Source organism: Mandrillus leucophaeus, unplaced genomic scaffold (assembly GCF_000951045.1).
Source record: "Mandrillus leucophaeus isolate KB7577 unplaced genomic scaffold, Mleu.le_1.0 Scaffold722, whole genome shotgun sequence".
Taxonomy (NCBI): Eukaryota; Metazoa; Chordata; class Mammalia; order Primates; family Cercopithecidae; genus Mandrillus; species Mandrillus leucophaeus.
Window position 1 is genome coordinate 91,948 of NW_012107831.1, and position 12,972 is coordinate 104,919.

General features: G+C 33.9%; 1 protein-coding gene across 2 annotated transcripts in view; it reads left to right on the forward strand.

Annotated features, from left to right (window-relative positions):
* Window positions 1–12,972, forward strand: part of LOC105528584 (UDP-glucuronosyltransferase 2B20) — a 28,296-nt gene that overhangs the window by 10,499 nt on the left and 4,825 nt on the right. For both annotated transcript variants that reach the window (XM_011965380.1, XM_011965381.1), the window contains exons 5-6: window positions 7,125–7,212; window positions 8,150–8,369. In XM_011965380.1, coding sequence (XP_011820770.1) covers window positions 7,125–7,212; window positions 8,150–8,369 — 308 coding nt within the window. The remainder of the gene's footprint in view (window positions 1–7,124; window positions 7,213–8,149; window positions 8,370–12,972) is intronic.

Genomic DNA, 12,972 nt, shown 5'->3' on the forward strand with positions numbered 1-12,972 from the left:
AATCAGTAGGCAGGTATGAAAGTGGATTATGTATGTAAATTGGTTGCTGTCATTTTCTTCTGAAGTTTAAGTTGTCTAGCTTAATTTGTAGGGCTTTATGAAAGCATGACTTAGTTTACAGTGACTCCAAATTAGGAAAGATGGTGAGAGGGGGAGGAAAAAAATCTGAAGACACTATCTTGAAGACTTGTAGCCATGAAAAATTAGAATTCAGTCCAAACTGTAGACAATTCTGTATTAAAAATTGAAAAAAACATTAGGCAAGACTAGAATCTAACAACAGGTGTACTGTAATTTTTGAAACATAATTTTTCTCTCTTCAGTTTCCCAATTTGACTAAAGACTAAAGACAAACCGTGATAGAACTGATTTGCTTTATTATACTTGGGCTGATTATTTGTATACAGAGGAGGAAGAATAATTTTTTATTTACATAGGCTTTTAACGTGGCTTTGATGGAACTTTGTCTTATAGAAAGAATCCCAGATAGGACTTTTTTAAAGCTGAGGTAAGCCATAGATTTGTACCATCAAATACCTATGGGTTGGGTGAATTCCTATACTCTTGGGGTTTCAAAATAAACTTGAAGCTCCTGGGCCTGTCAGAAAGTTACATTCTTTGCTTACCACAGGTAAGGAACCCTTATAGATGAAGGTATGAGGCCAGTTTTCCCAAGAGGCTTTTGTTGGCTCCATAAGTCAAGTTTGATTCCCTAAAGGAAAGCACACCATTCTAGTGAAAGCCTTGGTAAAATAACCAGTTTCTCCAATTGTGTTTTGTTATAAATGAAAATAGATGAAAATAGATAATTATTGCACTTATGCAAATAACTGTATTGACAAAAGTAAGAATACTCACAAATAGTTTCCAAATTCTGAAGAAATCAGGTAGAGGGAAGCAAATATGTTCTAAATTTTGTTCATAGGAGTATATTAAATTGCTAAAAGCTGTTAATAGCTCAAAAAAAAGATTCCTTGCTGACTCTAAAAACAAAGAAAGCACTTTGGGAGGCCGAGACAGGCGGATCACGAGGTCAGGAGATCGAGACCATCCTGGCGATCATGGTGAAACCCTGTCTCTACTAAAAAATACAAAAAACTAGCCGGGTGAGGTGGCCGGCACCTGTAGTCCCAGCTACTCGGGAGGCTGAGGCAGGAGAATGGCGTGAAAAAAAAAAAAAAAAACGAAACAAAGGATCAGCAATGTTTTAAGCAAAGTCAAAAAGATTACTTTAATTTTCTATTAGTTCAGTCCATGTAAGTTAATTCCTGTTCTGCTTGATATTCATGAATATTTTAGTTCTCCATGAGTCCTGAAAATTTTTCTTCTATTCTAATGTCACAACCTCCAAAATTATAAAAATTTTATTCAAAAGCAGCTGTTAGAATTTTATAGCTGATTATAAAACGACCTTCTAAAGAGGACCAAAGTGAGACAACAATTGTCGGTGGATGACAAAATTTTAGGGCAGCCTCGGTCAAAGACATAATGGACAAGGAAATTTGTTACCTCTGTGGCACACACTAATTTAACATAACAAATATAATTATTACTGATAATGTACACACTAAGTCATATCAGAATTATAGAAGTTTCCCATAATTTTGGAAGACATACCAGCAACATATTTTTATAAATATAGCTCAAAAAGACCAAACACCATTTCATATTTGACAATGTTTCCTATATGATTTTTATACCATATAAGCCAAATTATGTCATTTTTGGACTTTAGGGAAACTAATAACTTAAAGGATTACTTAAATCAGAAAAAAACATAATTTATAATTTGATTTTGGAAAATTTGTCAAATATCAAAGGTTTAAAACACTTGATATCACAGGTAAAAGAAATCATTCATTTGACTAAAGTGGTAACTCACAGATTTCAAAAAAAGACAAAAATCTTCATCTTTTGAGAGAGGAGACACAATTTTCCAAACAATAAGCCCTAATAAAACAGCATGAAGTCAAATAAGTTTGTTTTTCAAACTTTTACGAACAATCTATAAAATTATAATATTGACCATAAGATATAACTTTCCTGAGCCTTTCATAACCTTTATAATCTTTATTAAGAAGTCAGTTTATTCTTCAAGAAAACCTTGTTAATCTGACATGGGGGCCCATATGTTGGTCATGCATTAGTGTGCCTTTGATGTTTATGATTAATTTATAGATAAACTGAGCTTATTTTATCACTCAGTATCAGTTCTTGCAATCTCACACACCCACCTCTTCTATGATAGTCCCTGGACCTTGAGGAGTTGAATAGCTTTTAGAAAACACTGTTAGCATTATGCCACAAGAAACAGAACTTGAGGAAAAAAACTTATATCAGTTGAAAATGAGTTGAAGAAGAGTGTTACTATTTCACGCCCTTCAAACGGGGACAGAAAACCAAAAACAATGAGATGCAATAAAAGTTAAACTTTGGCTTAAAAAAATAAAATCTCTTATAATATTTTAAGAGTAAATCAATCCCTTAAGAAAATTTTATTATCCTAACCAATTATTTAGTCATAGCGCTTTTATTTACATCAAGCCCAATCTGTAGAAAGACCATTAATTATAAACAACTTGATCATACAAAAGTTTTTAAAATCTTCTTATTGTGACTTACACAGATCATTCATGATATGCTTGGACTTTCTGGTTTGTCCTGAACATCCTTCTTTCTTACACAACTGATCATTTTATTCTAGAATTAAATTTACCATACAAGATTCTTGCTCATATAAAATTATTTCTCTTCAAGCATTTTACAAAGAAAAAAAAGCTTTTTACTTTTATAATTTTCTTTACATCTCTCTTATTTCCTGCTTCCTTTTTTACTTTGTTTTATATATAACTTTTAAATAAGCTTTGATTTAGACAACACTTCTTCACCTTTTTTAAAAAATACACACTATTTTTTAGAAAGAATGTTTTCCTACCAATTTTTTTTGAAAAATACCCAAACAATGAAATATCTATTATTTAATTTAATATAACTTTAGATTCTAAATTATGAGTTTGTCTACAAGTATTTATCCCATCACATTTACCTAATTACTTTATTTAGTCATTTACCTAGATTATTTATGAAACCTGTGATACTCATCATTTAAATTTATGGAATTGCCATTGCAAAATTATAACTGAGACAATGAAAAATATCTGACCTAACTAACTCCATCTTGCTTTTGACCTCCCAGCTGTCCATGTTCATTTCTGGATGTGGGCCAAACTAACTTAGGGAGGAACTTAGTTTATAGTTTAGCTTTGAAAATAAAAAATGATAACAGTCTTTTCCCAAAACAAACCTTACTGCCTGTGGACTAGATTGCTTAAGGCTGCAAGATTAGAAGTTATGATAATCTAACTTAATTCAATATGTAGCTATTTTCATTAAACCAATTATTAATGTCTTATTTATTAAAAATTAGACAAAGATCATTCTGCTTTGAGATTGGTTACAGTTTTGTAACCCCTATGTCAAATTTTGACAACTTAAAGTATTTGGCAAGAATAAGTATGAAATTGCTTGATTAATAAATGCAAACAAAAATGTATGCTGGCAGTTCTTAAGATATTTCTGGTATTATATAATCGTAAAGTTATCTTATTTATAAAAGATTGTATTTAAGTTACATAAACTTGAAAAAGCATTTGACTAGTCTTTCTTTCTGGCAAAGTGTTTAATTCAAGCACTTTTATTTTCTTAAGCCAATTAGAGCTTTTATATATTTTCAGTAGTAAAACATTGTGTACAAAACACATAAATACATAGATGTATTAAGCATGCCAACAGAAGTACATCTTATAGATATATAAAAACTACTTTTTGCCATATTAAACTTTCAAATTCTTGATAACCTGTTTCAATAGGTAATCTGTATGAATATTTGATCACCATAGGCAGTTGTAAGCTAAATAGTCTTACATTTGCATATTAAAAGAAACCCTTCAGGTGAAAATCAAAAAACAAAATTTACATCATAAGGTACAGAGAGAAAAAAATTGGTGTGCTAGAAGGAAAATCAAATGGATTTACTTGCCAATTAAACATAAAATTATAGAAAGTATAATGGCCTTTTAAATATATGGAAACACATATACACACACATACACAAAAGATTCTATGGCTTTTACTTCAGAACTTTAGCCATGAGATAAAAAAAAAATTCACCAGCTTGCAGACAAAAGCCTGTTGAATCCAAACAGTGGTTTTTATCTTAATAGAAAAATAAAAGCAAATTTAAAGCAAGAAGAAAAGAAAATTTTTTTAAAAGAGAGAATTTAGGAACTCTATAGTTCGCAGGACAACTTTAGGGTTCTTAATGTGTATGTGCACAAAGACCATATTACCTTCATTTTACATAAACTCTGCCAAGTACAGGTGTCATAAAACCTACCAAGAGATATCAGGGGGTCATTCTTCTTGCTTTCTCCTCATTCTTAGATTGTTTCCCACTTTTTTTCTTAAAAGGAGGAACTGAGCTGTGGCCTAGGGTTTACGTGTGGTGAATCAATGTGTGCTTCTTGTGGGCAGTACTCCACAGTGTGTCACCACTGAGTTGTTTCCACCCTCCTACATGTCTCATTTTCTCTCTCCAGAGGTCTATGATCTCTGAGAGGGCTCAAAATATGGGGTGATCCACCCTAATATGGGTTTCCTGGACTAGCCTTTTTTTAAAAAGTTAATTTTTGTTGGGGATTTCTCTGCAGGGTCCCTCCATCTCATAGGGGGTCAACCCCCAGACACTCCTACAAGGCCCTCATTCACTTAGGGGTGACATATGACTGGGAGGAGCAAATGCCCTTTCTCTTTGGAGCTGAGAAAACTCAGTCTCTCAATTGCCTATGTAAACCACAGTTCAGTTTCTCATGCAAATCCACACAGACAAGCCAAATTGAGATTAATTTTGGGAATAAAAACAATAGAGGAGACCCTTTACAATGCATCTCCTAACTAGAATTAGGATTCTTAAACAACAACTTCCTAGGAGGAAAAAATAACATAACAATGGTCAATACCACTTCCTGTAAACTGTACTCAACCACTCCCTACTTTGTAACTCTCATCTGCCATTACACATACCAAAGCAAAATCCTCTCACAGTACCAGGTAATCTGTGGTAATCTCAAAGCCAAAGAGATCAGGTCATTCAACATAGGAAAACAGAGCTTTGGACCTCAGCAAAAATCTGCCCACAACTCTTGAAACTCCACAAAGAAAACAGAACACCCCCAAAGGGGTGAGTGGTGCTTTTGTTCTGAATTCTTTAAAAGAGTTCAAGTCATTAGAAGCCTTCTCTAGATTTTTGGTACTGTAAATGGCAAAAGGCAAAAGGAAGTATAGGGTGGAAGAAAAGTAAACAAAAGAACATTTTTTTTTTTTTAAGACAGGAAGCAAACACAGAAACCAAACAAATGGTTTTTAGGTTTTGTTTTGTTTTGTTTTGTTTTCTCTTTTGCATCTGCATAGAATTTTAGCCAAATTAGACAGGCTTTGTTACCCACAATTTGGAATTCTCACTCAGATTTGATCAAGTCAGGTAAAGTTCATCAAATCTGACGGGAGAAATACTGGAATGTACAAAAACATACTCTCAAAAATGTGATCACTAAGCACTGTAATGTTAAGGAGAAATTAAGACTGGCTAGTTGTTAAACATTAACCCAGACAAACCCCAATTCAGCTATTTACCTAAGGATGAGTTTCAGGCTAAAACTGCCCTCTGCCATCCTAGAAGCAGGAAAGAAACCTCAAACTCATCCTCCCTCCTGGGAGCCAGCTCAAACTCCATAGAGTTACCTGCCTTCCATTGTCATGGAAACAGGAAATCTTTCCTTTCTTGTAGGAAGCAAGTAAAACTCCAAAAAAAAAAAAAAAAAAAAAAAAAAGGAGTTGTACAGCAAAATGAATTTTAGATCTTGATTGAATTTTGGGGTATCAGGGATTCTCTGGAGGGGTTGCTCCCAGACCTTAGTCAATTGTCTTATTTTTTTGAGCCATAAAGTTAGCTCAGGTTGGTACCAAGCACTGATAGGACACTTGTCAAAGGTCAGGGAACCTCCACTCACAATGTCTTCATGGTTACCAAAATGTGAACCCTGAATATCTGAGACAGGTCTCAGTTAATTTAGAAAGTTTATTTTGCCAAGGTTGAAAATGTGCACCCATGGCCGGGCGCGGTGGCTCAAGCCTGTAATCCCAGCACTTTGGGAGGCCGAGATGAGCAGATCACAAGGTCAGGAGATCGAGACCATCCTGGCTAACACGGTGAAACCCCGTCTCTACTAAAAAATACAAAAATCTAGCCGGGCGAGGTGGCGGGCGCCTGTAGTCCCAGCTACTCGGGAGGCTGAGGCAGGAGAATGGCGTAAACCTGGGAGGCAGAGCTTGCAGTGAGCTGAGATCCGGCCATTGCACTCCAGCCTGGGCCACAGAGGGAAACTCCGCCTCAAAAAAAAAAAAAAAAAAGAAAATGTGCACCCATGACACAGCCTTAGGAAGTCCTGATGACATGTGTCCAAGGTGGTGCAGTGACAGTTTGGTTTTATGCATTTTAGGGATATATAAGACATCAATCAACATATAAGATGAACAGTTGTTTGGTCCAGAAATGGGGGAAAACTAAAAGCAAAGGCAGAGCAACTTGAAGCAAGGAAGGGGTTTCCAGGTCATAGGTAGATAAGAGACAAATGGTTGACTTCCTCTGAGTTTCTGATTAGCCTCTCCAATGAGGCAATTAGATATGCATTTATCTCAGTGAGCGGAGCGGTGACTTTGAATAGAATGGGAGGTAGGTTTGCCCTGAGCAGCTTAACTTTATTCTTTAGCATAGATTTTGGAACGCCAAGATGTATTTTATTTTCCTTTCACAATCTCATGTGTCTAGCTATTATGTTGGAAATGCCATTATTTCTTTATATACCAATTTGATTATAAAAGTAAAGACATTAAATGTGGTTATTCAACTTACCTCAGAATTTTAGTAGTTCTCATTACTTGACATCAGTTCTTATTTTTTCATCTTTTATATGGGTTAACTGATTATTAATCTCTTCAGAATTCTGACACATGCTATATTTTTAGAGTTCTATTCATTTAACAAGATATTCTCCTTACCCTAACAGGTTCTATGGAAATTTGATGGCAAGAAGCCAAATACTTTAGGCTCCAATACTCGACTGTACAAGTGGTTACCCCAGAATGACCTTCTTGGTAAGACTCTGGAGAACAAATACTGAATATATTAGTAACAGTCAATTAGAGTGATAATAGTTCAACATAAAACAAACATATTCAACATTTATTATCAGAAAACTAAAAAAAAAAAATCAAATTTAACTGCTTTATATTTATTTTCCAGTCTTAGTATAAAAAGAATACACTGTAGTAGTTGGCATTTTATTACATACACTCACATTCTTTACAGTCAGAATAAAAATCTCTTTATTCAGGTGTAATTACCTCTCACAGGTTTTAAATAACATCCTGGATTTTCTGTCTGTCTCCTATTTCTACAGCTTTACATCTGTTCTTTCCCCTACTGCAGGGTTATTTCAACAGGCACTGAAAAATAACAGACACTCTTCTATTACCAGTGCCTCTATTTTCTATGGGAATAAATCACCAGTCTTTATCATAAAGTGATAACACATTTCATGATGATGTGTAACTGGTCCTTCCTCAGCACTACCTCCAGCCTACTGCCTACTACCCTGCTGCCTTTAAAAAAAATTAAATATTTTAAATATTTTAGGTATTTAAATATTTTTAAATACACAAATGTGACTGCATTTTTATAACACTTAAGAGACCATGTTCTTTTATACCCAATCTTATACTTTTCTTTTTTGCACATTTAAATTTTTTAGTTAAGAATATGCTTTTTCATTTTGTTCACCTGGCAATCTTTTAAATTTATATTTCCACTGTGAAGACACACACACCACGACCTTTTCATGTAGCATTCACTTACCTTTCCAGCAGAAGTAGGTGCTGCTTCCTCTGAAATTTGAAAACAATTTCAGTGCAGTTTTGTGGGTAGAATGTTACCTAGGGAATACTGTTGCTTAAAGTTCCTTATATTGTGCATTTCTTATTGAATTCCTGTGACTTACAATTAATATTTTTGTTAAAATTCATCCACTTTTAGGTCATCCCAAAACCAAAGCTTTTATAACTCATGGTGGAACCAATGGCATCTATGAGGCAATCTACCATGGGATCCCTATGGTGGGCATTCCCTTGTTTGCAGATCAACATGATAACATTGTTCACATGAAAGTCAAGGGAGCAGCCCTCAGTGTGGACATCAGGACCATGTCAAGTAGAGATTTGCTCAATGCATTGAAGTCAGTCATTAATGAGCCTATGTGAGTATTACAATTTTGTGACTAGGTGGTATTTATTAATTATTTTGTCAACAGTGAATATGAGTTTTAACCTTTTTTTAAGAGACTAATTTTGAAGGGATTGATGTGATTTAACCAATGTAAAATCTGCTCTTATTTTCCACCAGACAGTTATTTCAAAGTTACATTTCAACCCCATAGATTTAATGGGTCACCAATGACTGCAATGAATTATAAAATAAAAATAATTAAAGATATGTAGACAACTATTTTAAGTATTTTTAATGACAGAATACACAATAAAAAGAAATAATGTAACTAGAGAAATATGATAAAATATTTCAATTCAATACCTAAAATTTCTGAAAGTATGAATCTATTCTTTCTCAAAAATTTCTTTTTATTATTACCATTCTTTTAAAAAATTTGATAGTGAATTATAATGTGCATAGCAAAACATTCACTAAAATTAAAATCTAAATACATTTACTGTGTTTACATAGTTACAAAGCCACAACCCTAAAGAAACATTTTTATGAACTCATACATGATCTCATAATGCATGAAGTTGCTCCCAATAAACCTCTAGTCCTAGAAAACTACCAACTTACTTTGTTTCTCAATAGGTTATTCTCTTCACATATTTTATATAAATGAAATCATACAATTTATGGTGTTCTGTAAATGATTTATTTCACTTAGCATAATCATTTCTAGTTTTATTTATGTTGTTGGATGTATCAGAACTCATTCATTTTTATTTCTATATAATATTCTTTGATATGTTTATACCAAAATTACCCATTTATCAGGTCATAGACATTTTAGGTCTTTCCAATTTTGGCACTTATGAACATTGTTATACTATTTTCTGTGTAAAAATATATTTTTACTTCTTTTGAGGAGACACTAGGAGTGGAATTGCTGAGGCGTATGGGAAATTGTTATTCATGAAGAACTGCTAAACTGTTTTTCAAAGTATTTGCATCATTTTTCATTACCACCAGCTGGATATGAGGGCTCTAATTTCTTCACACTCTCCCCACACTTGTTATCACCTGTCTTTCTATTATAGCCATTCTAGTGTGTATAAAGTGGTCTCTCATTACAGTTTTCACTTGCATTTCCTTATGGCTGAAGATGTTAACCATCTTTTCATGTGCTTACTGGCCATTCACACATATTCCTTAGATAAATTTCTGTCTTAATCTTGTGAACATTTCATCATTTTTCTATTTAGCTTATTATGGATTCCTAAGAATTATTTATATTTTATAGATACAATCCCTTATCAAATATATGATTTTCAAATATTTTCTTCCACTATAGACAGATAGATTTTTTTACTTTTTGGAAGTTGTCTTTTGAAACACAAAGGTTTTAATATTGATGAAATAAATATGTAATGCTTAATTTATCCATAATCTGAAGGAAATAATATGGAAAATGCTATGCCTAGACCAGCTGCCATCAGTTCAGAGTCTACTAGTCCTACAAATATTATTATTATGTAAGGTGGTACCAGCTAAGGAAATACATTAAAAACACTTTACCAAAAAATTAGTAAGACGAGAAATGATTTAAAATACTTCAAAAACAGTTAAAAAGCAAAGAAACATAAAACAGGTTAATGACAGAAAACCAAACATCATATGTTCTCACTCATAGGTGGGAATTGAACAGTGAGAACACTTGGACACAGGAAGGGGAACATCATACACTGAGGCCTGTCATGGGGTTGGGGAGGGGTGAGGGATAGCATTAGGAGATATACCTAATGTAAATGATGAGTTAACAGGTGCAGCACATCAACATGGCACATGAATACATATGTAACAAACCTGCACATTGTGCACATGTACCCTAGAACTTAAAGTATAATTTTTTAAAAAAGCTAGAAAATAAAATATGTGTATAGAATAAGATGGTGGATTTAAATATGAACTAGGGCAATTGGGCAAGAGAAAGAAATAAAGGGTATTCAAATAGGAATAGAGGAAGTTAAATTGTCTCTGTTTGCAGATGACATAATTCTATATTTAGAAAACCCTTTCATCTCAGTTCCAAAATTCCTTAAGCTGATAAGCAACTTCAGCAAACCCTCAGGATACAAAAATCACAGGAATTCCTGTGCACCAATAATACACAAGCAGAGAGCCAAATCATGAATAAATTCCCATTCACAATTGCAACAGAGAGAATAAAATACCTGGGAATATGCCTAACAAAGGACGTGAAGGTCCTCTTCAAGGAAAAATAGAAATCACTGTTGAAAGAATTCAGAGAGGACACAAACAAATGGAAAAACATTCCATCCTCATGGATAAAAAGAATCAATATTGTAAAAATGGCCATGCTGCCCAAGGTAATTTATATATTCAAAGCTATTCCCATCAAATTACCATTGACATTTCTCACAGAATTAGAAAAAAAAAAAAAAAAAAACTACTTTAAATTTGATATGGATCCAAAAAAGAGCCAGTATATCCAAAACAATCCTAAGCAAAAAGAACAAAACTGGAGGCATCATGCTACCTGACTTCAAACTATACTACAAGAACATAACCAAAACAGTATGGTACTGGTACCAAACAGATATATAGACCAATGGAACAGAACAGAGGCCTCAGAAATAGCACTACACATCTACAACCATCTGATCTTTAACAAATCTGAAAAAAACAAGTAATTAGGGTAAGGATTCCCTATTTAATAAATGGTGTTGGGAAAACTGGCTAGCCATATGAAGAAAACTGCAACTGAATCCCTTCTTTACATCTTACAGTAACCAAACCAGCATAGTACTGGAACAAAAACAGAGATATTGGCCAATGGAACAGAACACAGTCCTCAGAAATAATGCCACACATCTACAACCATCTGATCTTTGACAAACTTGACAAAACAAGAAATGGGGAAAGGATTCCCTATTTAATAAATAGTGCTGGGGAAACCGGCTAGCCATATGCAGAAAACAGAAACTAGACCCCTGCCTTACACATTATGCAAAAATTGACTCAAGATGGATTAAAGACTTAAATATAAAACCCAAAACCATAAAAACCCTAGAAGAAAACCTAGGCAATATCATTCAGGACATAGGCATGGGCAAAAATTTCATGATAAAAACACCAAAAAGAATTGGAACAGAAGCCAAAATTGACAAATGAGATCAAATTAAACTAAAGAGCTTCTGCACAGCAAAATAAACTATCATCAGAGGGAACAGACAAACTACTGAATGAGGGAACATTTTTGCAATCTATCCCTCTGACAAAGGTCTAATATCCAGAATCTACAAGAAACTCAAACAAATTTACAAGAAAAAAAAACAAACAACACCATCAAAAAGTGGACAAAAGATCTAAACACACACTTCTCAAAAAAAGACATTTATGCAGCCAACACACTTATGAAAAAAGCTCAATATCACTGATCATTAGAGAAACAGAAATCAAAATCACTATGAGATACAATCTCATGCCAGTCAGAATGGCAATTATTAAAAAGTCAAAAAACAATAGATGCTGGAGAAGCTGGGGAGAAATATGAAAGCTTTTACATGGTTGGTGAAAATGTAAGTTAGTTCACCCATCATGGAAAACAGTGTGGTAATTCCTCAAAGATCTACAACCAGAAACACCATTTGACCTAGCAATCCCGTTACTTGGTATATACCCAAAGGAATATAAATCATTCTACTATAAAGACACATGCATATGTATGTCTATTGCAGCACTGTTTACAATATCAAAGATATAGAACCAACCCAAATGCTCATCAATGCTAAACCAGAAAAAGAAAATGTGATACATCAATTTTTTCAAAAACAAAATAAAATACCTAGGAATCCAACTTAGAATGGATGTGACTGACCTCTTCAAAGAGAACTATAAACCACTGCTCAATGAAATAAAGGAGGACACAAACAAATGGAAGGACATTCTATGCTCATGGATAGGAAGAATCAATATTGTGAAAATGGCCATACTGCTCAAGGTAATTCATAGATTCAATGCCATCCCCATTAAGCTACCAATGACTTTCTTCACAGAACTGGAAAAACTTATTTAAAGCTCATATGGAACCAAAAAAGAGCCCACATTGCCAAGACAATCCTAAGCCAAAGGAGCAAAGCTGGAGGTCTCACACTACCTGACTTCAAACTATACTATAAGGCTACAGTAACCAAAACAGCATCGTACTGGTACCAAAACAGAAATATAGACCAATGGAACAGAACAGAGCCCTCAGAAATAATACCACACATCTACAACCATCTGATGTTTGACAAACCTGACAAAAACAAGCAATGGGGAAAGGATTCCCTATTTTATAAATGGTGCTGGGAAAACTGGCTAGCCATATGTAGAAAGCTGAAACTGGATCTCTTCCTTACACCTTATATGAAAATCAATTCAAGATGGATTAGAGACTTAAATGTTAGACCTAAAGTCATAAAAACCCTAGAAGAAAAGCTAGGCAAAACCTTTCAGGACATAGGCATGGGCAAGGACTTCATGTCTAAAACAACAAAAGCAATGGCAACAAAAGCCAAAATTGACAAATGGGATCTAATTAAACTAAAGAGCTTCTGCACAGCAAAAGAAACTACCATCAGAGT